The 27,679-nt window shown below is 45.1% G+C and overlaps 1 protein-coding gene across 3 annotated transcripts in view; it reads left to right on the plus strand.

Annotated features, from left to right (window-relative positions):
- CHGB (chromogranin B) overlaps positions 1–27,679 on the plus strand; it is a 69,871-nt gene that overhangs the window by 32,541 nt on the left and 9,651 nt on the right. Inside the window, exon 1 of one of the 3 annotated variants that reach the window (XM_081855546.1) lies at positions 19,018–19,378. The exons of the other annotated variants lie outside the window; for them this stretch is intronic. Within the exon in view, the coding sequence (XP_081711672.1) occupies positions 19,327–19,378 (52 nt within the window). The 5' untranslated portion in view covers positions 19,018–19,326. Of the gene's footprint in view, positions 1–19,017; positions 19,379–27,679 lie in introns of those variants that run through there. 3 annotated transcript variants of the gene reach the window in all.

The following is a 27,679-nucleotide window of genomic DNA, read 5'->3' on the forward strand; positions in this document are numbered from 1 at the left end:
ACCAAAGATGGTAGAGAGCTAGAAACTAGATAATCTCACCTGAATTTCTTTGTACTACTTGATGCCAAGTTAAATTTGAACATTTGTCATTATAATACTATTGTTTGAAATATATATCCTCCTTGCTTATTTCAAAGCGCATGTGTATTAATTCTGTTTAGATAAGGGAGAGGTGGTACATACTGTATTGCCACCAAGATCTGGGTTTGCATGGATGAGATGTTCTAAATGAGCAACTCTAAAGGGAGCTTCTGAGTGGACGACAATGGATTAAAGTGAGAGGGACATTCAGAGCGCCTGACATGGGATAACATGTCTCATCATTGCTTGCATTGCTTGATGATACTTTAGCATGCTGCACACTTCCTCCATTAGTATCTGAAGCTTCAAAATCAGAGGGAAATCTATAAAGGGCTGCATTGAAATGCACAGTTACAGCAGAAGGTTATAATGATCTACAAGGTCAAACATCAAGGAAATGGGAAATAAAGCAATTTCTGCATTCAGTGGCCAGCACAGTAGGTCAGAACCTCAGGTAGTTTAAAATTGTCTGTTAATTCCCCACCAACAAAAAAGAAAAGAAAACTTTTAGCATGCATGAGAAACATGCAAAATATTCTTAATGTATTTATATGCATACTGTAGCCTTATTTGAGTTCATAGATTGGGTCTGCGTTGCTCCGGGACAGGAGGAAGTCAAATGACACCGAGGTTGGTTCAAAGAAAGAGTTTATTCTGCTCTCCGGATAGCAGAAGGCACTTGCGTGATCAAGTCCACAGCAAGTCCAAAGAAATGACAAGTTTCATGCAGTATATATATCTTCCAGGCACCCTCTCCCTCCTTCCCATATAAATCCAACCACGTCAGCCTATGTACGCAGGTTGACATCACATATGTTCTTGCTCTGGTATTCTTAACCATAAAAGGGAATCTCTTCCTGTACTTCTGACCATAAAAGGATCTTCCTACTCTTATCTTGGAGGAAGAGGTCATCATCTCCAGGAACACGCTTCTGACTTTGTTCCCGGACTTCGGTCTGTGCATCTTTTGTGGTCAGCACATAAGATAAGGCACGGACATGACTTCTCTGTTCTACTGGTGCAGTCAGGGTCATCCCTGCCGTCACAAACTGATAAAGGAGAGGGCTCTGAGCACGGCCGGGTTTTTGTTTATACATTGACTCAGAGCTCAAGTTAATGGATTTTAGCTAAGGAAAAATAGGGATTTTGGTGCAGTTTCAAACTGCCCGCACAGTCAGTTTTGGGTTTGGGAAACCCATTCCTTCAATACTTTTTTCAACTGTGAGGTGATACACCATTAAGTTAATAAATGGTCTCTCGAGCAAGTACATCGATTACATTTATATCCCACCTTTCATCCAAGGAGCTCAAAGTGGTGTACAAGTTTCCACTTCCTCCCCACTTATCCTCACAACAACCCTGTGAGGTAGGCTAGGCTGTGAGTGAGTGACTAGTCCTGAGGTCACCCAATGAGCTTCAGGGCTGAGTGAGGACTTGAACCAAGATCTCCCAGATCTTAGTCCAACACTCTGCTACACCACACTGACTCTATTCTAGAAAGCTAGTAATTTACTTTTTACACAAGCATTAGGATGGGAGAAGCTCAGTTTTGGATTCCCTTTCATCATCAACAACAACAACAATCCCGTGTATAGTTATGATGTGGTCCTTCACCCTGAACTTTGTTGAGTCCTCTCCCACCTCAACTGAGTCAATTTTTTCATAGTGAAAAGGTGGTTTTCCATTTTGTGCATCGTTATAAATGCTGTATTGTAAGTCAGGGAGAGACATTCTTGTTCCCAATTGCTTATGAAGTGGATTCATTAGGGAAGATGAAAGCTGGCAAATAAAAAGGAGAAAGCTCCCCTTGATAATAGGCACAATGTACTTGAGTGGGTGGGGTGGGGGGGTATGCCCATACCGTGATTACTTTTTAATAGCCACATCATAAGGTGACTCAGCTTTCTGTTTAATAGCCTTGTGTATACAGCTCTGTTTCCTTTGAACAGGATTTCATATTTATATGAAGTGTTGTTCCACTCTTTGAGTTTCAATGAATTATAAAAGACCTGGCTTTTTAAAACAAACCAACAAAAAGGCACAAGTGGCTTATGTAACAGACAGCCACAAATCTCGCAAGGTTGTACAGGCGGAAGAGGGCAAGAAGCCGTAAGCAGTCCCCCCCCCCATGAAACCTCAAGGATCACGTCTGTTAGCAACGTGGGTTAACTTGGCATGCGGATGTGCTAAGCACAAAAAAATGGGTGGAGGCAGAATCTAGGGTTAAATCCTCACAGGTCACTCTCCAACCTGTTCCCCCAATGTATGTAGGAAAGGACAGTGACTTGTGCAGCATGTGGTTGTTGCGTTTTTCTCGCAGTGGCACTGCCCTCCCCGGATCCCAGCCTTGCAAGGCTGCTGGGGGTTGCCGGCGTAGGAATGTGGTAGGGCTTTTGTCGCCTCGCCACTGCCTTCAGGGGCCCATTGAAAGCACCCGGATCCGGATCAGAGACACGCATGGAGATACACTCCACTGCTGGTTAGAAGACCCCTGTTTCATAATACAGTGGTACCTTGGGTTACAGACGTTTCAGGTTACAGACTCCGCTAACCCAGAAATAGTACCTCGGGTTAAGAACTTTGCTTCAGGATAAGAACAGAAATTGTGCGGCGGCAGCGGGAGGCCCCATTAGCTAAAGTGGTACCTCAGGTTAAGAACAGTTTCAGGTTAAGAACAGACCTCCAGAACGAATTAAGTTCTTAACCCAAGGTACCACTATACAGGAGTCTTCTAACAGATTCCAGTTTTGACAATCAAACTCTCGGCACCGTTAACAAGTGACAGGTCTCAGGATTTCCTGGGGAATGCCATTACTGCTTCCAGTGCTGTGTTGCTTCTTGAAATGTATAATGCAGGTGGGGCCTGCGTTTCAGAAAGGGTCTTCACACTGCTTCTCTTTCCAACTCTTTGCTTTCTGAAAAGTGCCCCCCACACCACAAACTGCTTTACTGTGCATGGGGTAGTCCCATACCTTTTCTCCCACAGAGAGAAAAGCAGCCCTGGCTGTGATTTTTTAAAAAATAATGTGATTTCATAAAAATAACCTGCTGGATCCGGCCATCTAGTTCAGCCTCCAGTTCTCACAACAGCCTCCCAGAGGCCTGTGGGAAACCAGGGGCCAGAACATAGCTCCCAGGGGCCAGAACATGACCACAAGAGCACTCTTCCCTCCCATGGTCTCCAGTGGTACTTCGGGTTAAGAACGTAATTTGTTCTGGAGGTCCGTTCTTAACCTGAAACTGTTCTAAACCTGAGGTACCACTTTAGCTAATGGGGCCTCCCGCTGCTGCCACTGCCGTGTGATTTCTGTTCTCATCCTGAAGCAAAGTTCTTAACCCGAGGTACTATTTCTGGGTTAGCGGAGTCTGTAACCTGAAATGTCTGTAACCTGAAGCGTCTGTAACCCGAGGTACCACTGTATTCAGAAGCTTTGCTGCCTCCAGCTGTGATGGTAGAGCACAGCCATCATGACTAGTGGTAGTAAATAGCAACAACAGTTGTACCCCACCCATCTGACTGGACTTTCCCAGTAGTCTTTGATAGCCCTATCTTCCATGAAATTTGAATGGGGGGAAGGGTAAAAAATTGAGGGGAAAGGGTTTAGTAGCTGCTCCTCCCTCTCAGTGCAATGCTGAAGATTCCAGTCTCCTATAGCCACTTTTCATTTTTTGAAACAATATGAAGAGCAGAGAGGAAATTAACAAATGACTAATCAAGTATAACATGTAGTTTGAATTTCAGCATAGCATAAAATCTAGCACAGCAATAACTTATGTATTGCTCATGTTAATGTACGTATAATGTGTTTTTATGCATATCTGCAGTCATCTCGGACGGGTCATTATGTATATAGCCAGGTAGTTGACCAATTATTGCTCTTTTGCAAATGTACATTTTTACAGGATACTTAAAAGCCCTCACCACTGGCAACATTCCCATCCTGCTTTGTTGTTTGGCTTTATTAAACAAACTATCCTCATTTTCAAAGAAAATTATAAACACTTCTAAGCTTCTTATTTCCCCAAGGAAGCTCACATCATTTCAGCCACAGCATTCAAGTGATACAGGAACTCCTAGCAGATAAACATCAAAATTTCATTTTGGCATTGTTGTGTTTTGTAATGTTGTGGGATTTTGAGCCAATGTTGAGGGGCCGTCATGGGGATGGCAGAGCATCCATTTTGATCCCTTGTGCCACAAAAATAATAGAATCATAGAGTGGAATGGATCCTCTAATCCAACTCCCTGCAATGCAGGAATCTTTTGCCCAGTGTGGGGCTTGAACCCACGGCCCTGAGGTTAAGAGTCACATGTTCTTCTAACTGAGCTAATACTGGATACCATATGAATGTGCCTTAATGGAGTCAAACTATGGCCCCATCTTATAACACCACTGTTATCCCTGAACCAGTTTAGCAGGGCAAGGGTAAGAACATTTAAGGAACCCCTTCCATCCCCTACCAGAGTTGAATGGCAAACCAAGCTGTTAGACTATGCTGAAATGGCAAACCTGAAAGCTCAGAAACCAAGAAGGCAAAAACTTTAAGAAAGAATGGAAAAAAATTATAATTTATTTAGGAGAACACTGGAAGCAGATGAAAATATTAGCAGGATTTTAACCTCACTTGTAATGTACCAAATACTATGGATGATATGGATAGATACAAAACATAGACTATGAAATAATATGCAGTTGGAAATGTTAACAACAGGACCCAGGGAGGGGATGGGGGGAAGTCTCGAGATTCTTTTTTTTATATAATATATTTTTATTGGTTTTCAAATACAAAAACAAATTTATACATTCCATACATCTTGGTTACATCTTACTTCTCTTTTTTTTTTTTACTTCCCTCAATTTGTTTGAAATTCCTTCCCTTTACTTCTTTTTACACATTTCTGCCATTTTAACCATTTCCCTTCACAGAGCTTCCTTAAAACTTACAAACGTAATTTGATTATCACTTAGTTTTTGCATATATTGGGTAAACTTTTCCCAATCTTCTGTAAATCTTTGATCTCATCGATTCCGGGTCCTTCCTGTCATTCTATAGAGTTCTGCATAGTCCATCATTTTAGTTCTCCATTCTTCTATCGTAGGTAATTCTTCCTGTTTCCATTTCTGGGCCATCAATATTCTTGCTGCTGTCACTGCATATAAAAATAACTTCTTTTCTTTCTTATTTATCTCATTACCTGTAATGCCTAGTAAAAATGCTTCTGGTTTCTTAACAAATGTATATTTTAACATTTTCTTCAATTCATTATAAATCATCTCCCAAAAGCATTTTACCTTCTTACATTCCCACCACATATGATAAAAGGTACCTTCTTTTTCTTTACATTTCCAGCATTTGTTACTTGCCTTAAACATTTTTGCTAACTTCACAGGTGTTACATACCATCAATACATCATTTTCATAACATTTTCTTTTTCATGGAAGTCTCAAGATTCAGAGAAATTTCATGGGTATGTAATTGGTATTGTAATAAATTTACACTTATAGAATCAAATAAAAATGATTTCAAGAACAAAACAAAACTGGTCAGCTTTTTGTATTTCCCTTTCCTTACTTCAGTATGAATAATATGTCCTTGCAATTTCTTTCCTGACAGACCCAGATAATGCCGTCTTCATAGCGTACACAGTTGGAACCAGCGTAGCTTGGAGGCCTAGACGATGTGAGAAGGCAGAGCCAAGTAACTGTGTGGACGATGAGCTACCTCAGCCTAGTCAACTCCCCTCGTCTTGGACATGTGAGCAGACGGAGGAAGGGGGCCCCGCCATCAGACAATCTCTGGATAAGTTTTATGGGACTTGCTGCCAGAAGAAGCCGTTTGGAGGGAGTCCAGCCTACGAAGCGGCTTCCCAGTGCCTGTCTGTCAAAATTGCGGAGCTGGCAGGCAAAGAAGGAATGACGTACGCACAGAAGAGTCTCCAAATGGCCCAGCTGGTTTTGAACCGAGATGAGAACAAGGTGTTTCCTCAGCGCTCCAGCAGCACCTGCTTCTCCATTCCCACGGAAACCAGAGTTAGTCTGGAGGAAAGAAAGCAAATCCCTGGGCTCTCAAATGATATCCTTCAATTCATCTTGAAACAGAACATAACAAAGTGATTGATTTATTTTGCTGGAGATGGTTAGCTTTTTAAGCACATGTGCGATTTGTTTTCATTTGTCATCCAGCAATGAGGACCAAGACATCCTCTAGTGCTATAGAGCTTTCCTTCTCCTCCTCCCCCTGTTTGTTCCCTCACCCACGATTGTGGGGAGATTGGGGGGTACCCGCCCCCCGGAACAGTGCATGGGGGGTGAAATGGGGAAGAGGAGGTGGTTTCTTCCATCTGGCAAGCAAAAATGCTTGCACTGGTGGAGTAATCTGTTCAGCCCTATTCCTTCCGAGGCATTGGATTTCTTCAAAAAACGTAGAATCATGGGGGAGTGTTGTTATTTTAAAAAGAATAAAGCTGACTTTCAAGAGAGATCAAGCATAGCCTTCCCTGGGTGGGATTGACCTAATCAATGTGTTGCAATGTATTCATACAGTAACCTGCTCCTTTCTCCTCAGGGAGGGGATTGTAAAGCTTGTTCTACTGTCACTGCTTTGGGCATGCATCAATTGGCAGGCTATAAATTGGGGTTTTATGTCCCTTCCCTCCTATTCTTTGCATAACTTGAAAAGAGACAATGTAAACACATTGCTGAAACTGCAGAATATAATTCCCTGGGGAAGTGGACCATAGAAATAGCTAGTGGTTGTTTTTCTAAGTGCAAGATCTTGTTGAATCTTTGAAGCATGTGCCTTGCTTGTCTTCCAACTGCTGAAAGGGCAACGAGAAAGCTGTGGCTGCTGCTGAGTCCAAAGGTATCTCTTTCTCTTTTTAAGAGCTAAAACCTTAAAATAACCCAAATACTGCAACCGTTGCTGGTGGTAACTCAGCTGTGTGGCTCACACCAGCTGAGCTTCTGGCCTCTGCTTATTCAACTAATAAGATTAATATTCTCGGCTCTATACAGGACCTGTGATCATTGGTGGTGGTTGTTTTTTAAGAGCAAAGTTAGCATCTGTGTACATCAAGAATACAGTGGACGCTCGGGTTGCGAACGTGATCCATGCGGGAGGCACATTTCCAACCTGCAGCATTCGCAGCCCGCAGCGCCATGTCTGCACACGCGCGGGTCGCGATTCGGCACTTCTGCGCATGTGCAAAGCTCGATTTAGTGCTTCTGCGCAAGCAGCGAAACCCGGAAGTAATCCATTCCGGTACTTCTGGGTTCAGTGCGGTGCGCAACCCGTAACCTGAGGTATGACTGTATAGAGGTTTCTCCTCTTGTATCAATAAAAGTAAATGATACCGTGGAAATTCTCTTGAAGCTTGCTGTTTGGATCATTGTAGCAGCTGCTGGGGAATGAATTTGCAGTGACTGGGCTTTTACTAGATTGAATCTTCCTCCTGTTTAGCCTTATTGCTCCCTTTTGTTGTTGTCTTACAGAAATATTGATCCACTGTTGCTCAGTTCAGAGAATCTTCGTTTTGTTTAATTCATTACTATTGCATCCCACTTTTCCTCCAAGGAACTCCGAGTTATATTCTCATAGCTACCTTCTAAGGTAGGTTATGGTGACAACAGATCAAGGGCAGCCAATGAACTTCATTAGTCAAGCAGCATTTTGTATCTGGGGTTTCGACCATCCAAACCAAACCAATTCCCAGCCCTGCCATCAAAGGCCCCAGAGCATCTGACAGAACTTTCTGGATCATGTATTTTCAGCACTAGCTAGCTTAGCAACAGCGTCAAAGGACAGCCACAATTCCTCTTAATTATTATTCTACAGGAGTTGAGTACCACACCATACTCACCATATACCTACCACCCTTTTTTCAAATCCTTTCCCTAAAAGTTGTTTAACTCCTTGGGGCTCTTTCATTACACAAACTGAGCATTGGAGCTTATCCCCAGAAGAATCGGGGGCGGGGGGGGGGAGCATGCTATTTACTGGGAAAGACAAATGAGCTTAAAATCTTTGCATAAAGAGCCTCCTTGCAAATTCTGCAGAGCAAACATCTCTGCCTGGGGAACTGCAAGCCTGTGTCTGACTTAGCTAGATTTTCCACCCACTCGTTTTTGAAATTCAGTAAATTATAGATTTGTTTTCTTCCTCTCTCAACCTGTGTTGTATAAGTGAAACACAAATAGGCACTGGGATGGTTGCCGGAACTGCCTTTGGAGCTCACTTTTTCTTCTCTCTGCAGTTCTCATGGAAACATGTCAGCTGCAGGAGGAAATGAGGGAACTGCAAATGAAAGGAATTCCTAGGGCATTTCCATATGAAATTGTTACCTTCAAGCAAGCTACACTTGGTGTTATCTAGTGGGGAGGTTGTACTAGAATGAAGGAAGCAGTTCCCTGAGCATTCCAAGGCCAGTTTTTGATCCACCAAGTAATAGGTATATTGAGCTTACCCTTTCCCTTTTAGTAAGAAATGAGCATTTCAATGCTTATTAGTAATGATGAGATATCTGTTAAGCCGTCTTTGCCCTGTCCGCCTCTTTGGCACTTTCTCTCACTTTGGAGCATAAGTAGGTGGCTTGAGTTGCTGTGCTTAATAACAATAACTGTTCTTTATGGAAGATTGTCTAAGGACTGCACTGTCAACACGTTAGGAGACTGTCTTATACCAAATCAAACTGTCTAGTTCAGTGTTGCTTACACCAGAGGTAACCGATCTGGTGCCCTCCATATATTGTTGCCCTCTCAATACCCTGCTGCCTTCCTCTGCTTCCCCACACCATCTGTTGCCTGAGGCAGCTGCCTCACTCTGTCTAATGGAGCCAGTCCTGAGTAAGTCCAGAGTTCAGTGAGGCTTACACTACAGCAGGTGCGTCAAAGGTTTGCAACCTTCTCTCCTGGCTCCTGTGCGTAGAGCTCCACATTGTCTGCCTTTCCTAATTGCTCTTCTTTTTGGCCTGTGTAAGTGAAAGCTCCACATTGTCCTAATTACCTAATGAACATTTCCGCTTACCTATATGGTTTCTAGAAATGCAGAAGAAACTGACTCATTCAGACATATTGACTAATGCTTCTTGGGTCAAGAGAGACTCAAAATAGGCAATTCTTTCTCTCAGCATATGTTCCAATGGCAGAGATTGTCGCCTCTCTTTCCATTTCTAGCTCCACGTTTTGCAATGTTTTGTAGTAGGCAAGTATGTCACAGCATATGGTTGCTAAACCGAGCACACATCAGCCAACTTGCAGGCTCCATAAATGCATTATTTTTGTTCTGTGTGGGTAGTTGTGTAGCATGTTTCCCCCCCCCCCCCAATGTGATGAAAATATACCTGATTCTGTTTGCTCATAAGGTAATGGCTATTCTGAATGCTTTCCTTATTTTAAACAATGGCAATCCTTGTCATGAGTGGCTATCTTTAAAACACTTTCCTAAACTCACTTTAGGAAAGGGGATGAGTAATTAAAGTTATTAATCTAAACGTTACAAGTTGTAGCTGAAGTCGGGTTTCCAGGTCAGATCTTCTGAGTTGTGGGATCACACACTCCCACTGATATATCATATACCCCAGGAGTGGAGAACTGGGTCTGGTGAAAGGGTCTTACCAGGTGTTGCTACTTCAACTCCTTTCATAAGCTGGGGCTGATGGGAGTTTAGTGACATCTGGGGAGGCTATAGTTCCACCACCTGTGCTCTAAAAGCTGGTTTTGTTTGTACAGTGGTTCTAGCCACAAAGGTTTGAGAAGATCTTTGCCATATTAAAAGGCAGTGTCACTTCCCTAGTGTGGTGAAAGTTTCAGTGCTGGTTGGGTTTGTTGTGACTGTTCCTTGCTTCTTAAATGCTCTAAGAGCACCTGGCCATAAAAGTGCATCAACAGATCTCTGATTTCATGAGGGAGTTTGGGTTTCATTATATGCATTGTGTGTGTGTGCACGCGCATAAGAGAGAGATGCAGTTCTCATCTCTCACATGGCACTGGCAGAAAGTGTAGGAGGTCAAAAGTGTAATGCTGTTATTTTAAATAATTTTTATTAATTTTCCATTAATAACATTCCAATTAATAACGTTAATAACATATCAAATAATTACACCAATAATAAAGCCAAATATACATTCCAAATTAAAAGCCAATTATACATGCCAAATTAAATAATTTAAAAAGGACTTCCCATGTTCTGGCTGGAAGGAGAAACGCCATGGAAGTCTTGCAAGATGTCTAGGAGAGCAAAATATGTATTGAGATTTGGGAGAGATCTTGCATGCTCTTTCAGGGACCAATGCTAGCACTGCTGCAGCATCAAGGGCTGGTGGCTAAGTGGTGGTGAGTGTCCCATGGGTGGTGGGGGTGGTGGCTGAGCAGGGTGGCAATTCCTGTTTGGCCTCAAGGAGCAAAATGGGACGTAGCACCCCTGAACTCAGGATTAAAGAACTAACAGCTGTCAGTTCAGAGGGAAGGAAGGCAAGGACCCACAGCCCAGGTGAGGCTTGCTAGCTTGGTGTTGAGTTGTCTGATTCCTCAGCTGGAGGAGACTCAGGACAGGTGAGGCTCACATGCCTTGTCAACTCCAGAAGCTATAACAGGAAAGCCGTCCTGGCCAGTTTTTTTTGGGGGGGGGGACACAAAAGTACAAAGAACATGCATTACCTCATATTACACAATACCGTTGTCCCATCTTTTGTTTTTACAGAGTCATCATTTAAAGTGTAAGTAAAGGTAAAGGGACCCCTGACCATTAGGTCCAGTCGTGACCGACTCTGGGGTTGCAGTGCTCATCTCGCTTTATTGGCCAAGGGAGCCGGCGTACAGCTTCCGGGTCATGTGGCCAGCATGACTAGGCCGCTTCTGGCAAACCAGAGCAGCGCACGGAAATGCCGTTTACCTTCCCGCCAGAGCGGTACCTATTTATCTACTTGCACTTTGACGTACTTTCGAACTGCTAGGTTGGCAGGAGCGGGGACCAAGCAACAGGAGCTCACCCCGTTGCGGGGATTCGAACCGCCGACCTTCTGATCGGCTAGTCCTAGGCTCTGTGGTTTAACTCACAGCACCACCCTCAAAGTATAAGTAGGATTCCTAATTCTTTCTGCATTGCACTTCTTATGCTATCCCTCAAGATTTAGAAACATAGGGAACCAAATTCATCACAGAGATAGAGAGTATCAAGGAAGTAACTAGAATCCATTTCCTGACTATTTCCCCTCTTCTTCCCTAGATTCTGCAGTCTGCTCAGGCTGGGTGAGCTGCTGGTATCCTGCTGCCATGCCATTAAGAACGATCCCCTGGTGTGTGAGGCTGTCCCATACAGGGATAGAACCTGCAACCTTGGTATTACCAGCAGCATACTCTTATCAACTTATACTTAGACCATCGGCCCATCTATCTCAATAATGGCTATACTTACTGGCAGCACCTCTCAGATGGTTGTCTCTCTCAGCCCTACCTCAGATTGCTAGGGGTACAACCTGGCACCTTCCACTGGGTTGTGACCCTTGGTAATTCACATCACCTGCTATCTGATCATCTTGGGCATGGGTAGGCAAACTAAGGCCCGGGGGCTGGATCCAGCCCAATCGCCTTAGAAATCCGGCCCGCAGACAGTGTGTTTTTACATGAGTAGAATGTATCCTTTTATTTGAAATGCATCTCTGGGTTATTTGTGGGGCCTGCCTGGTGTTTTTACATGAGTAGAATGTGTTTTTTGTTGTTGTTTTTTAATGCATCTCTGGGTTATGTGTGGGGCATAGGAATTCGTTCATCCCCCCCCCCCAAAAAAATCCCCCCCCCACAAGGTCTGAGAGACAGTGGACTGGCCCCCTGCTGAAAAAGTTTGCTGACCCCTGATCTTGGGGATGGAAATTCTAGGGACTGAACCTTGGCTCATTCATGTTTTCCATAGGCTGGCCACTGAGAGAACAGGATACTGGACTAGATAGGACATCGGCTTGATCCGTCAGGGGTCTTGGTGTGTTCTTATGTCACCATGAGCCACCATGTCTCACCTCCTGTATAGCTGAGAGGATGGTGTCTTTTCACATGAGCAATGGGAGCAATTGGCACATTTGCAGGATGTCAAGGGGATCTTTCCACCATGAATGAACAGTAAGAAAGAACTAGGTGTCCCTCTTTTGAACGAAGTGCTTTTGCTTAAGGCTTCCCATTCCTTTGATGATATACAGTGTAATCCATAAGAATAAATCTGGGAAATCCTTCCACTCCCATTTGAGAGCCAATAGAGAGAAAAATGCTGGTAAAATAGTGAGCTTTAAATGCACCACTGTGTGCTAATAGACCTTGGGATTTTTTAAATGCTTATAGCTCTCATAGTCACTATATCTTGTTGCACATAAAGATAGGTTTAATTTATAGAGCTGAGATTTGCCTCTCTGAATCTTCTAGCACAGCTAGAAAACTCAAAAGTGATTTTTTTATTATTATTAAGCAGTGGCCTTACTTAGAATTAAAGCACTATAAATATTTAAATGTGTGAATTATTAAGATAGCCAGACTCGCCCAGTTTGCTGAGAATATTAAATGGGAAATGGGCAGATAAATCACTACCTTTAGTCCACGGCCAAATATAGCAAATGAACTGTTCCAGCACTAGGAAAGAATGGTATGTTTTAAAATATTCTCTCTAAAGAGGGTAGGCTTAACCCCGACTGAATTCTTGCAATGGCATGCAAGACAATAAAGCTCTTAGTATAAATGCAATGGTTAAAGTTGCAATCCTATAGACACTATAGAGATTGAACATTGAATAGAATTTACTTCTGAAGAGAAATTGGATTGCCTCTACATGTGCATAAATGTTTGTGCTTGCATGTGCACTTAAAAGGGGGTGGCTCTTTCTCCCTTCTCGCTCCACTTGCCAATCCTCCATTCCCCCCAGACTCAGTGGTTTAGATCACAGCATCACCTGTGTCCCTACAACACCTGGTAGCAGTCATGGAATACACTGTGTGAAGGTACTTTGGAATATTTCAGGGCTCCACCTCCATAATCTCTTTCTTATGACGAAGGTGAGGAGTAGAAGTAGTAGAAGTTTGAGGGCAACAAGAAGGGAGGGACACTGAAGTATCCCCTGCATTTCTCCCAGTGCTCCCTCTTGCTTTTCCACAGCACAACAGATGCCCCCTTTAGCCCCATCCACATCTACCGTCTTTCCCCGAAAGTAAGACATCCCCCCAAAATAAGACCTACTTCCAGTTTTGTCTCTTGCTGCAATAAAAGGCATTGCTTCGAAAATTAGACCTCCCCGATAATCAGGCCTCCCCCAAACATAAGGCCTCCCTGGAATATAAGGCCCCCGAAGCTACCGTAAGGCATCTGACTCCTCTGGAGCGTAGCGGTGGGCGCCGCCGCGCAGCTCACTGATTGGCCGCAGTGCAGCCGGAGCTGTTCAGGCAGTGAGAGGTCTCTTTAAATCAGAGAGCCCATGCCACCGCCAGGACAAGCTGCCCCCTGCTGCTCGCTCTGCCCTGATGGAGTCTGGCTGACTCACAATTAGACAATAAATGTGTACCGTATTCTTCTTCATGGAAAAATAAGACATCCCCTGAAAATAAGACCTAGTTCATCTTTGGGAGCAAAAATTAATATAAGACACTGTCTTATTTTCGGGGAAACAGGATAGTTGGCCCTTCCCCAGTTCCTCCCCACCTTTCCACCCTACCACTAGAGGCCTAAAAGTTCCTCCCTCTCTCACACCCACCTTTATCCCTACCTCCCATCACTCTCTCCCCCACCCCATTCCTTCATACTTAAATAAGGTTGCACAAAAAACACTCTGAAAATTGAGATTGCTGACTGAGGATCTTCCTCACCCCTTCCCATGGACTATGATGGCTTGCTCTTGTTTCCTCCCTCCCTCCCTCCCTCCCTCCCTCCCTTCCTTTCTTTCTTGCTTTCTTGCTTTCTTGCTTTCTTGCTTTCTTGCTTTCTTTGTTTTTCTGTGTAAGTAATGTTTAAAAACTCAATACCAAAAAACCCCCAACCCTATACATAAAACAAGCAAATCCCAATGTACCCGTAATCATCTGGGTTTTTCTGACCTGTGGCTGACTGTTGAATCCCATGGGAAACATACTTACAATTAGTCAGACCTTTGGTTCATCTCGCTCCGTATTATCTAAACTGACAGCCTCCCCAGGTTTTCAGACTGGACTCTTTCCCTGCCCTACTAGGAGAAGCTGGGGGTTGAACCTGGGACATTCTGCATGCAAGGCATGTCTTTCTGCCACTGAGCTACGGCCCTTGCCTGAATTTTAGAATGCAAGGGATTTTCGTGACTGCTTTCTACAGCAGCTGTATCCACCGAGAGGAGCAGCATAGAGAAGCAGCAGCCACAGAAGCCAGGAGTAGAGAAGAGGAGAGGCTCACAAAATGATGCACTCATACCTTTTCAGTAAAGCTTTCATCCTTCATCCTGCATAAAAAGACCCCCCTGGTTCCCTGCCGGGCTCCATAGCTCTTTAACAATCCCTTCACATCAAGGGTTTGCACAATTTTTGGGAGATGTGCCTCTTTCCCCAGAATATTTCTGAGCCCTTGTTAAATTCAAGCTGTTATCTGTTGCTGTTTGAATGCACTCTTCTGCTCACTTTCCATGGCAGGTTATGATCAGTTTTCATCTTCTTTTGAAAACAGATAACCTGATCTGTCACTTTCAGAGTTGCAAATGGGGGAAATTTGCATTGATTGATCCCAGAAATGACAACCCCAGATGTGAAGAGGACCCTCTTGATCAGATCAAGCTGCCATCAGGCTACAATAAAAATAATTTTAAAAGTGTTTTAAAGCAGGCAGAACCGCTTGCAATGTTGTGTTTGATGAGAGAAATTTACTGTCTCAGACCTCACTGAGTGGGGTCACATAAGCATAATTACAAGAGAAATGCTACAATTATTGCCTGAAGCAAACCAAGCTCAGTTGAAAACCCAAGAGGAAACTGCAGCGATGCTCATGTTGGGCATACAATATGGTGATATTGTCCTTAGTTCAGTGACTCTGTGCCATTCCAGCCAGGCTTGGGGACCTGGGCAGCAATGGGTCTAGGGCCCAAACCCCCAGATCCTGGGCATGCCTGAACATGGACAACCCCAGAGTTATGTATACAGTGCAAGAGAGTTGGTTGTAGTGAAAACAGCTGTGCAGAGACACCTGCTGTTCAGCAATCCTTGAAACCTAGTGGGCATGTCCCCATGATGGAGAAGCCCACTACACACTTCTAGGGCAGCCTGAGAGGGCTGTGAACAAGCCTGCCATCATGGATGCTTCCTGGTAAGGTTATAACCCCTGTATGTGCCTGGCAACAAGAAGAGGATGTCGTCATTTGCCATCAGGCCCCAGAGACTGTAGGATCTTCTATCAGGCTGACGGTCCAAACTCCACACCTCATGACCATAGTTTAGTGGTAGAATCCCTGCTTCGCAGGCAGAAGGTTCTAGGTTCCATCTCCACCACCCCCAGATAGGCTTGGGGAAAGCTTCTGTCTGAAACTTTGGAAAGCCACTGCCAGTCAGTGTAGATTATATTGAGCTAAGGGGACCAGTGTGATCTGACTGAGTATAAGGCAGCTTCCTATGCAAAACTTCTCTTGAACCTGCTGGGGAGCTCCAGAGGATGAATATAGATGCTGGGGAGAAGGTTTGAGCCAGTATGGCTTGGAGGTGCCATGAGAGCATCACTGCTCAGCTCTGCAGAAATTGACTTGCCTATGGGAGCATAAGCCCAGGGCTTGTTGTGGGGCACTATCCATGACCTACGCACCCACCCCCTGACTCCATGCTCAGGGATTTGGACTATTCAGGGGAGGAGAGGGTAGACATAATTTGGCATTGCTGGCTCCATCCCACAGTGGTATGGCCAGGTGGCTGGTGCCTCTTCACCCTTGCCTGAGATTCCATGACACCTGGAGCTGCATGGTCCATCTCTTCCCATGATATTCCTGTTGTCCTCCTCACCAGACCTGATCAGCAGATCCCCAGAGTCTGTTCCACACAGACCCCCTTCTCCAGCAGCAACACCATGGCTGGGTGGAGGCAGCTTGGAGGGAGAGGAGTCAAACGTGAAGGAGGAGGAGCTGTGGCAGCCCATGTCACCAACTCCAGCACCACTGCAGCAAACAGCCGCCTGGGCACTCCTGCTTCAGCCTCCTCACCCCCATGGGTGTGAGAGGGTACTGCCAAGCCTGTGCACTCCACCTTAGACCCCTTAGCTGATGTAGTGCTGTGTGTTGCCCTCCATGCATCTGGTCTGCAATTCTGGCAAGATGGAAGTGCCCAGGAGAGTAGGGGCTGCAGAGCCAACAGATTGGAGTGCTTCTCCTGTGTGAGAGAGACATTGCCCACTGCTGTTGCGGGGGAAAAATAGGAGTGTTAGGGCAAGACAGTTCTGACAAGATGCAGCATTCACATCTTGCAAAGCGATTCGGAGAGGGTGGGGAATAAGATATGGGAGACCATTGCAGTGGTTGTCCATTTGTTCTCCCCTTTCCTTGCTTGTTTGGGGTCCTCTATTCTGGCACCCCCAGTAGTTAAAGTGGAGTTTGATGTTATGGGCAGGCTTCACCCATTGAACCCTGTCAGTGGAAGTCCTGAGATTCTGATGGAAGTTTGGCAGTTTGCTCTTTAATGAAAAGCATGAAAACATGGCACAGACCATGCAATCATTTTGTCTGCTGGATTTGCCATTGACCGGAAGGAAGAGCTGCAAGGGGGCTAGTAGGGTGAGTTGTTAACCCCCTTGGGTTATAATTAATAGAGGGATGCTTGGTGTAATTACCAGACTGCCAAATAATGAATGGACCTTGTTCTCTTTTTTTCATTTTATGAAAGTAGATTTTATCGTTCAGTATTTCTTGGCTTTGCTTCATTGACTTACAATGGATGATTTCAGCAACTAATGGACGGGGAATATTTTCAGTCCATAAAAATAATTAGCATCGTTTATAATGGAGAGATTTGTGCAACTACATCGTTTGTGCTGATCAGAGGGGAACAATAGCCATGTTTCACTGAGATGGACTAAAATGTAATGGTTCAGAAGCAGGCACTGGGTGCTTCCATGATTGGCTGCTCTAAGAACAGAGTGCTTGACTAAATGGGCCTTTGGCCTGATCCAGCAGGGCTCTACTCAGGCAGAGAAAAGATTTAGCCTGTGAGCAACTCGGTCACAGGCTCTGGTCACCACCAGACAAATATTAATACCGAGGCCTCAACTATTCTCAGCTTTTCTCTCTGCTCTATCCCAACTCTGCAACTGACCAAGCTCCCACTCAACTGTTTCCCTCACTGACAGGGTTGGGGGGGGGTGTATCTACTTTTTTTTTCTTGTTTTGGAGTATGTGCAGGTATTTTGGGGTCTGAAAAATGCCATATTTTCTTTTCTGAAATAGATATTCTGTGACACTCATGGGAGTTGCATGGATTCCACATGTACCCTTGGGCCAGAAACATTTAGGGACCCCTGGTACACGTGATGGTCTTATATGTGAAACTACTACTAGTAGAAATAGTATTAACAATAAATACACGTAGTGCTATAAATTTCCTAGTCCTGCCTTGCATTTTTAATACCAGCTATAACTACATATTTTGCTTTGCGTGAGCTCAATAGCTCTGCTGGTTATACGGCTGCCCCCACCTCACATTGAGCACTGTAAAGAGTTCATAGAAAGATGGATTGAGGCATACTGCAAGATCAGTATGTGTGTGGTCTTTCAGAGTTAGGTAGGCAATATAGGCAATCTCTGTTCCCAAGGAGCTGACTGTCTCCAACAGGCAGCTGGAAAGCAACAGAAGGCAGCAGGGAGAAAGGAGGCAAAGGAGTGAAGAATGTGGGCAGATTTCTCTAATCCATAGCGGTGTTTCGAGACAATGGGAAGGAGTGTGGGGTCCATTCATTCTGCTCAGAGAGAATCAAACACCCCTATCCCGGGGAACTCTTTGGATAAATTCTTACGTCAAGCCCCCCCCCCCGTCTAGGTTTCTTCCATTTCCCCCAAATCATTACCAGCACTTCAATAAAGAGCATGTTGCTGTGGAACATTTTTCATTTAGCATCTCTCGAGGTGTTGTGAGTTTTTATCGGCTCATTAGATAAATCGGCAGTGGGATGAGACAAGGTGAGGAAACTTAATTGCTGAAATAGGGCTCATTTGACAGGGATGTCTTGCGGGGAGAGAGAGAGAGAGACAGAGAGAGAGAGAAAAGGAGCGTGTGGGGGCGTGAGTGAATGCAGGCGCATTTGCCTGTGTGTGACGCATATAAATTATAAAATATAAATTATTTTACAGAGAGGAGCTGGAAATCCCTTAGCATCAAAGCCCTCAAATAAGAACTGTGGCTCTTTTTCCTGCAGGTTCAAGTCAGTTCTGCACTTAGTTACCCCACCACTGCACCCACCTTTTACTGTCACAGAGGGCAGTGGGGATCATGCCCTTCTTGCAGGCATCTTGTTGGGTCCGTGTATAATATGAGGCAGGGAATCCCTGTGCTCTGACACGGGATAGGAGTCTTCAGTTGTCATAATGGGAGGGGGTGGAGGTGGGCATGGAAACGATCTTTCTCCCGGGGGTGCTGGGCGCTGCAGAGAATCATACGATAAAACTGTGTTGACAATGAAAAAAGGATTGAAGATGGAAGTGAGGCTCTCCTATCCATAGCAGGGTAGGGACATTATCCAGGTGGTCTTCTGGGAAGGAACATAACAAGCTCCCTTCTACTGACTCAGACCATTGCGCCCCACTTGCCTACCCTGACTGGCAGAGGCTCTCCAGGAGCTTTGTTTGGACACGGGGGCCTTATGCATGCCACGCAGATGCTCTACCACCGAGCCGTGGTGTGCTAGGAGGAGCGAAGGGGCGTCGGGGGCGAGAGCGGGCTTGGCAAGCTAATGAGAGGAGTTTTGTCGGGGGGGTGGTTTTGCGCGGTGGCAAGGAAGCCTTGCGGGCGGCTGGCAGCGGTGGAGAGAAAGTCTCGCTGTCTTCGGCTGCTTCTAGAGCAGGATCTTTCTGGCGATCCCAGGGACTCTCCGCCCCGATCCCCCTGGGGGCCACCTCTGACGCAAACCCCTTTCCCCGCCTTGGCTCCGACGCCCCCTCCTCCTCTGTATTCCCCACCCTCCCTTAAATAGCGTGGAGCTGCGGCCAGGAGGCGAGCTGGTGGCGAAGCAGCTTCAGCTTTTGCAAGGAAGTCTGTCCGTCCTGCTTGCGTGCCTGCCTGTCGGCCGGCCATGGTACCTTCCGTGGCGTTGCTCAGTCTCCTCGGAGCCGCAGCTCTGGCAGGTGAGTGAGGGCGCGGGGGGCCGCGCGGGTTGGGTCAGCACCACGGAGAGCGGCGCGGGGTCCGATCAGCACTGTGGACAGCGGCGCGGCTCGGATCAGCACCACGGAGAGCGGCGCGGGCGCGGCAGACCGCAGGGAACAGTGGAAGGGAAGGCGGGACAGGGATGCGGAGCCCGGCGGTGCTTTCCTAACCCTCTCCCACCTACGGCTGAGTCAATGCACCATAGCCAAGAACCGGGTAACAGGCACCTTGCCTGGGCACGGGAAAGCCCTCTCTTAGGCTGCCAAGGGATCCATCTCCTGTATCTCGTCAGGCTTCCATTCACCCATGCACATGCCCATCCCAATTCAGTTACGCACCCAAAAGAGAGGAATCGTGTGTTTGCTTGAACGCAGATAGGGAGTATTCATTCAACAGCTTCCAGCTCCGGTTATGCTCACTTCAGTGCCCTAGAGGGAGAGCCAGTCTGCACTAGCTTCTCTTCAAAGGCAACAGCATCTGATATAACGATGGGAGACCAAGCCAAAAGATGGGCTCCTTGCCCATGTCAGAAGTGCACTGGGTTTCAAGTGCGCATAACCTGAATCAGGGTCCCCGTGACAGCAGGAGGAGAAAATATCATTAAAGGGGAAAGATACATAAAATATACCTTCTCGGTGTGTGTTTTCTTCTCACACACCCATGTGTGTAAGGGAAGGAGGAGGAAAGGAGTAATATATACATGCTCAGTATTTGTGTGTAGTTACCGAGGGCATGTACCAAATCCACTGTAGGTGAACAAGCCCTCCCACATGCTGGTTGTTCATTCAGTTTTTTGCCTGAATGGAACCAGACAGCTCAAATTAAGGAAGTTAAAATGCTGAAGACGCGTTTCTAGAAACAGGCATTTTATAGGTATAAAACTGAAAGGTAAAGTGACAGCCAGCACTTTTCACACATTTGCTATTTGTCCATTTCGTAAAAGTATATACGCCACTTGACTGTAAAAAGACAAAGGAAAGAAACCACAAAGCAGTTGCTTTGGTTTGCATTTCAACGTCTGGCAAGATCAGAAAGCAAGGATAATTTAAAATTCCATATCAATTTTATCGATTTTAACAACATACTGGATGTTTTAAGAAATCCTTGCTTTAAAACTTGCCTTATTAACATAAGTGCTGTTGGGGTGAACTTGACTTGCCTGTAAAAGAGAACAATTTCATTGAGGAATGAAGCACCCACTGCTGAAGTTTTGTTGCTCTTTCCCTCCACTCTGGCAACTGGATTGAGGGTGCGTGTTGCCTTTTCCTGAGATGAGTCACTTACCTGCAAGTGCTTTCCAAGTCTTGGAGCTGTAGGAAGGGTAGGAAAAGCTCGTTAATTCTCAAAACGTTTATTTCTGACAAAAGCAATGTGCTGTGTTTTATGTGGGCATGCTGGCCTGTAATACTGCTCATGAAGAAAAATCTGAACACTCAACCAGTGGTTTTAAGTGCCATGGACCAGCTGTTGTATACTATTTTACAAAGTGATAGCTATATATTATTGATTTCTATAAAATCAACTGCAATACTGCACCAACTTGATGGATAATTAAGGCTGCAATCCTGGGTAGATAATTAAGACTGCAAGTTGCACTGAGACAGTATAGTGCAGTTGTTAGAGACTAGGAACTGGGAGACCAAGGCCACCCAGAAATTTCTTCCTTTTACAGCACAGAGGGGGAACCATTTTCAACTTTTCTGGGCAACCTTCTGAGGACCACACGCCTTTAATGGGCCAAAGGCAAGAAATGGAAGAGGAATGAATATGAATTTTACTTTTGTAGTCTAGTTTCTACATGCACATTCCCACACCACTTCTACCCTCCTTCCAGGCAAGCAAGAAGCATTTCAGAGAGGCAAAAGCAAGGTCAGTGGGGAGAGGCAGGTGGCCTGGGGAGAATCCTGAGGTCCAGATAGAGAGGGCTGCATTTCATCCTGCAGACCAGAGGATCCCCATCCCTGTTTTACCGTAAAACAAATTTTGAATGCTAAACATATTAAACCAGTTGAGTTATTATTGGGGGTGGCATACATCCCATCCAGTGTTCAGTGGTGGGTGAAACAAAAACTTACTGCCATTTTGCGTATTGTCATAAATGCATGTATTAAGCTCTTAAACCCCTTCGGCAGAAGGTTGTCTAAGACATTATTGCCCCAGCTAATTGCACGGACAGCTGCCCACATTGTTGGAGATTGTGATCCATTTGGTACAATTCAGCCTGTACTGTAATGGACAGGTGCTCCTTTTTGTGCAATATGGCTCTACAGCCATCATGTGGTATAATACCTTATCCCAAATGGAACTCCTGTATCTAATTGAAATATACCTTTGATGCTGTAACATCGCAACAGACAACACAAACTATATTTAATGTTGCTTGCTTAATTTAGTCAGTGAGTATTCCCTTCATTCTTCAGGGCAGGCAAGTATTGCCTTTGTTTTGAAATAATAATAATAATAATAATAATAATAATAATAATAGTACAATATGACTTTATTATCTCAGTAACATTTTAACCATTCCCACCCCACCCCCTTGTTAATCTGCTGCTCCTGTCCTCCTCCTAGTTTCTTGATATAAAAATCCAAAATTCTAAGAGGGCCACATGTTCACCACCACTGTTTTCAAGAAAAGGGTCAGTTTCCACATTCCACCTTTTTTTGAGATGTGATTCTGTCTCAGGGGTAACTTCCCCACCCCAGTCAGCTCATTCTAACAAAATGAATTTCAGCAGGGGCAAAGGTAAGGTTTTGCACATAGGCAGGAAGAACCAGCTGCACAAATATAAGATATGGAGCACCTGGATTGCCAATAGTACATGTGAAAAGAATCTGGTGGTCTTAGTAGACCACAAGCTTAACATGAGTCAACAGTATGATGCAGCAGCAAAGAAGGCTAATGCTGTTCTAGGCGGCATCAACAGAAGTATTATGTCCTGATCCAGAGAAGTCATAGTCCCATTCTATTCTGCCTTGGTCAGGCCACACTTGGGAGTACTGTATCAAGTTCTGGGTGTCACAATTTAAGAAGGATATTGACAAGCTGGAACATGTGCAAAGGAGGGTGACCAAGATGATCAAGGGTCTGGAAACCAAGCCTTATGTGCTGGTCCCATGGGTTACCCAAGAGACAAGGTCCAAGTCCGGTCCGTGGTCAAAGGTGCAATGTGGAGGCAGTCCGTAGTAGCTGAAGCTGGGTGCAGGGCAGGGAATCGGGTAAAGTCAGGAACAGGCATGCAAGCAGGGAGCCAGGGCGGGTCAGGAGCTCAGGCAGGAAAGCACAACAGGAACTGGCAACCAACAATGTTGCTCCCGCAACTTGGGACTGGGGCTGGCCGGCTTTTATCTGCCCCAAGGCAGATAGGGCTGCCCCGATCCTCTGGTGACTCGCCTCTCCTGGTCTGGAGGTGAGCACACCTCCTGCAGGAACTTCGTTCTCTCCGCCTCTCTGCCCTGAGTCTCTGCAGCTCAGGAGAGGCTGGAGGGTTACCAGACCCAGAGGCAACCTCAGCTTCCTCTGATGGGGCTGAGAGTGGAGCACCTGCAGGCCATGGGTCCTCCATCACCTCAGGAGCCAGAGCAGACTCAGCTGATGCCTGCACCTGAGGATCCAGCACAGGTGAGGACCCTTCAGTCTCATGCCCCAGCTGGTTCTGGAGGCGGAGACTCCTGTGCAGGCTGGGATCCCTCAGGTTTAGCATCCGAGTCCGAATCCCAGGCCATCATACCTTATGAGGAACAGTTGAGGGAGCTGGGAGTGTTTAGCCTGGATAAGAGGAGATACGATAGCCATCTTCAAATATCTAAAGGGCTGTCACGTGGAGGATGGAGTAAGCTTGTTTTCTTCTGCTCTGGGTGCTAGGATCTGAACAAATGGCTTTAAGATACAAGAAAGGAGATTCAGACTCAACATCAGGAATAACTCTGACAGTAAGAGCTGTTTGACAAAGGAGCGGTCTCCCTCGGATGGTTGTGGACTCTCCTTCCTTGGAGGTTTTTAAGCAGAGATTGGATAGCCATCTGTCATTGGCGCTTTAGCTGAGATTCCTGCATCACTGTGAGTTGGACTAGATGACTCTTAGGGTCCCTTCCAACTGTATGATTCTATGATTCTTCACGCTGACAAAATTTGTTATATGCAAAAGTATGAAGCATACATTTCAAAGGCACAAATCCTTTTGCTTAAACAAGTTGTGATGGGGGTGGGGAGCCCGTTTTTCTGAACATATGAAGCTGCCATGCAGATTCTGACCACTGACGCATCTAGCCAAGTTTTTTCTCTGACTGGCTCTCTAGTATATCAGACTGAGTGTCCACCCAGATCAGCATTTTGTTTTCAAAATAGGGAGTTCACACAATGGTGATGACTCTCTCTTCCCCCCTTCTGAACATGTGGCTTACATAGGAATACTGCTCTGAAGACTGATTTAGCTCTCATCATTAATAGTCATTGGCAGACCTCAATTCTTAGCTCTTTTATGAAGCCTTCAGATTTGGCGTCAGTGGCTGCATCTTCTGGCACATCATCCCACAAATCAGTTGTGTGATCTGTGATTAAGGCAGCGATCCTAATCATGTCTACTCAGAAGTAAGTCTCATTGAGTTTAATGGGACTTGCTCTCATATATGTGGGGTTAGGATTATAGGCTAAGCACCTAGCCTGTCCTAAACCCATGTCCTAGTCACTATGGTTATATTCAGTGCTTTTTTTCTTTAAAAAAAATGTTTAGGGGTACTCTCATTTTCCTACTCATATTGAAATACTGCCCCTCAATGAGGCCAAACTTAGATTCACAAAATGTTTAGGGGTATGTGTTCCCCTGCGTTCCCCCAGGAAAAAAAGCACTGGTTATATTCTACCTCAAGGGAACAAGAGGGGGAGAATGCTATTGCCCTCCTGTCCTTCCATTGTTCCCAGAGGCACCAGCTTGGCCACTGTGGAAAACAGGATGTCAGGCTTTATAGGCCTTTGGTACAACCCAGCATAGCTCTTTCTAAGTTTTTACAGTCAATTAATCTCATGGGGAATCCCAAGTTGTAAATTGTTGATAGAAGCATGGAAGAATTGCTATCTATTTGCTGCCTCTAGACCACACATTACGATAAAAAGCTATTATCCTTTTCCTTGCCTCAAGTCAGCTGCTTTCCCACCCTAAACTAAAAAGTCCTGAACAATTCTGCTTTTCTAAAGGTCCCCCGCCCCTTGGTTGTTTTGGCTACCTTTTTCTGCACCTATCCCATCTCTTCGATCCCCATTCTGAGAAGGGATGACCAGAACTATGCTTAGCAATCTGTGCAGCTGCACCATAGATTTATATGATGAACTGAACTAGAACTCTGTGGCATTCCATTTGATGCTGTTAGACTCCAACTCCCATCATCCCTTCGCATTGACCATTCCGGCTGAAACTGCTGGGAGCTGGAGTCCAGCAGCATCTAGAGAGCCACAGAATCTCCCCAACCCTGATCTAGAAGGTGGAACTCAGAAATTCGGTGCTCTGCTCTGGCCCTGAAGAAGAGATTCAGAAGGTGCAGACCGCATCACCCAAGACAGAGAAGCAACATAAGGTAGTGGCTGTTATGCAACTCCCAGTACAGTTTTGATGCAGAGTTCATGCGAGGGGAGGAGTGTGGCTAGAATATGCAGCGCTCCAGGAATACTGTGCAGGCAGATGGTCCTCTGTGGTCCTCTGCCAGCTGGCTGATGGCTGCTTTTGACGTTTAAATTTATGCTAGGCAGAACTGGCGGTGCTGCAACTGGCTTCATTACATTCTCTGTCTCCTTAGGCTAGGGAATAGGGAACATTTTTTCAGTCTGAGGGCCACATTCATTTCTGAGTAACCTTCCAGGGGCTATGTGACAGCAGTGGATGGGGCCAGAGGCAAAAGTAGGCAGAGCAATGAATGAAAGTTTTGTTGTAATATACAGTTACTGACTCACACTTGCAGGCATGAAAGAGTTAACCTGAGCCCAGAGCTCAGGTTGCAGGTGGGTGTGGCTTAGCAAGCACTCAGCAGCCTGTACTCCCCTCCCTTTCTCAGTCTTTGTCTTCATGCTTCCTGGAACAAGTGAAGAAAGAACCCTGTGCAGGGAAAGTGCCCACAACCATCCTAAATCCAGAGCTGATGATGAAAGCTGGTGTCCAGCAATATCTGAACATATTCCTTTTCCCTGGTGTATACTCAAGGGATTAGCTGAAGTATACAGTTAATTATAGCTTTTGCAGAGCTGTGCATGTTTTGGTCCAGACCATGAGTTCTTAGATTCAAAAAACCAGAAAAAGTCTCCCTGTGTCTCCTTTTGGCTGCTGCTAGATGTAATAATTTAAGGTATGCAAAAATCTATCAAAGAGTAGCTGCATCTGTCATTAGTATAATGTGGTGATGGATGTCGGACATCTTGGGGGTTAAACTAATTATCCTCAAGGAAAAATGCTGCAGAAATTGAATGTGGGCTTAAGCACTAAAGGGTTATTTCATTGGTTTATTCAGTGAACTTCCATTCTGCTCTGGTGTAGCTGCTCCTGCCTTCATTAGGTATTGAAGATCATATATCCTCATCACAGCATTATTGTTTAATAAGCACACTTGGTTTTGAGGAGGTTGGAACTTTGGAATCATGCAAACAGGCAGTAAATTCACTTTTTATTTCCTGAATGAAAGTGCGTTTGGGGCCCTGGTGGCACCAAAGCTCAATCTTGGCTAGCTCACTTTGAATTATGGCATCTAATATGTTGAGCCTATTCTGCACCGATGGGTGGTTGTTGCTGTTTTTGCAGTAGTGTAGTGTTGGATGGATTGCTGCACACACAAGTTATTCATTCATTATTAAAAACTGCTTCAGCAAAAAACAGTTTGCTTCCAATGGTGCAGCAACAGAGGCCTGCACTCTTCCGGATTTGGACTGGCTGCGCTGCAGAATAAGTCAGGCGCATTCATGGAAGTGAGCAGGGTCAGGGAATATTGTGAGTCAGATGATGGGGCATTTTCACAGAGACAGAAAACGTGGTCTAGCTGACTCATAGGGGCAGGGAAATGCCTATTCCCATTGCCAGCACACGACTCGCTCTCGTGAATATATTCGTTTTATTACTGCCATAACTCACACACCAAGCAAGCATTTAAAAAATGATATCGCTGCTTAACGTTTATGCTTCCGTAACTTTTTATTATCATTTGAATCTAGGGAATGTAAAAAACAAAACAAAAATCCACTCACTTTGAGCAAGCAATATCCAAGAGCTAAACAAGTAATAGCTTTTAACGATGATGAAAGATCATGGGATTAAATTCATATTTCACATTGGATATAAATCTGTCCAGAAAGGGGCTTGGGAAGAGGCTGTAAACCATTTTCCCACCCATGTACAGCAACAGAACTTTACAAGGGGGCGTGGGAATCAAAATACCTAGAGAATGAAACAGAATGAGTAGCAAGCATAGGAAACCAGTATGCGGAAAGATTTCATTCATTTGAAGTTTGTCTGGGCTTCTTTGCAGATTCCTCTTCAAAAGCACTCAGAAGCAGCAGGCACAACAGAGGTCTGCTGTTCTAAATCTGCAAAGAACTTGCAGACTGTAAAGCAGGGATAACCAATATGGTTCACCAGCCTGCTGTCTAGCATCCTAGCAAAGAGGTGTCTCCTCTTCTCACTGACTTTCATCAAGGATAAAGAATGAAATGGGGACTGGGAATCTGAATGAAGCATTAAACCAGGGAAGTATTGCAAGCAACAAGACCCTGCATTTGGAAGTGACCTGTTCAGCATTCCTGTTATGTGCTCCAGTGGTTGACATTATATAAACTATTCAGGGTACCAGGAAAGACTGGAAAATCGTGTTCTTAGTGAAGAAGGAAGGCTGTAATATGCAAAGCACATAGTTAGGATTCCAGGAGTCAAGCATCACACAATATACCATTTTAATTCTGGTGCAAAGGTTGGAATTATTATTATTATTATTATTATTATTATTATTATTATTATTATTATTTATTTATACCCCAGCCACTCTGGGTGGCTTCCAGAATCTGCGAGTAAAACAAAGACAATGGGTTATGGTGCTGGAGGAGACTCTTGAGAGTCCCATGGACTGCAAGAAGATCAAACCTATCCATTCTGAAGGAAATCAGCCCTGAGTGCTCACTGGAAGGACAGATCCTGAAGCTGAGGCTCCAATACTTTGGCCACCTCATGAGAAGAGAAGACTCCCTGGAAAAGACCCTGATGTTGGGGGAAATTGAGGGCACAAGGAGAAGGGGACGACAGAGGATGAGA

The sequence above is a fragment of the Podarcis erhardii genome (genome assembly GCF_964252035.2).
Source record: "Podarcis erhardii genome assembly, chromosome: 3".
NCBI lineage: Eukaryota > Metazoa > Chordata > Lepidosauria > Squamata > Lacertidae > Podarcis > Podarcis erhardii.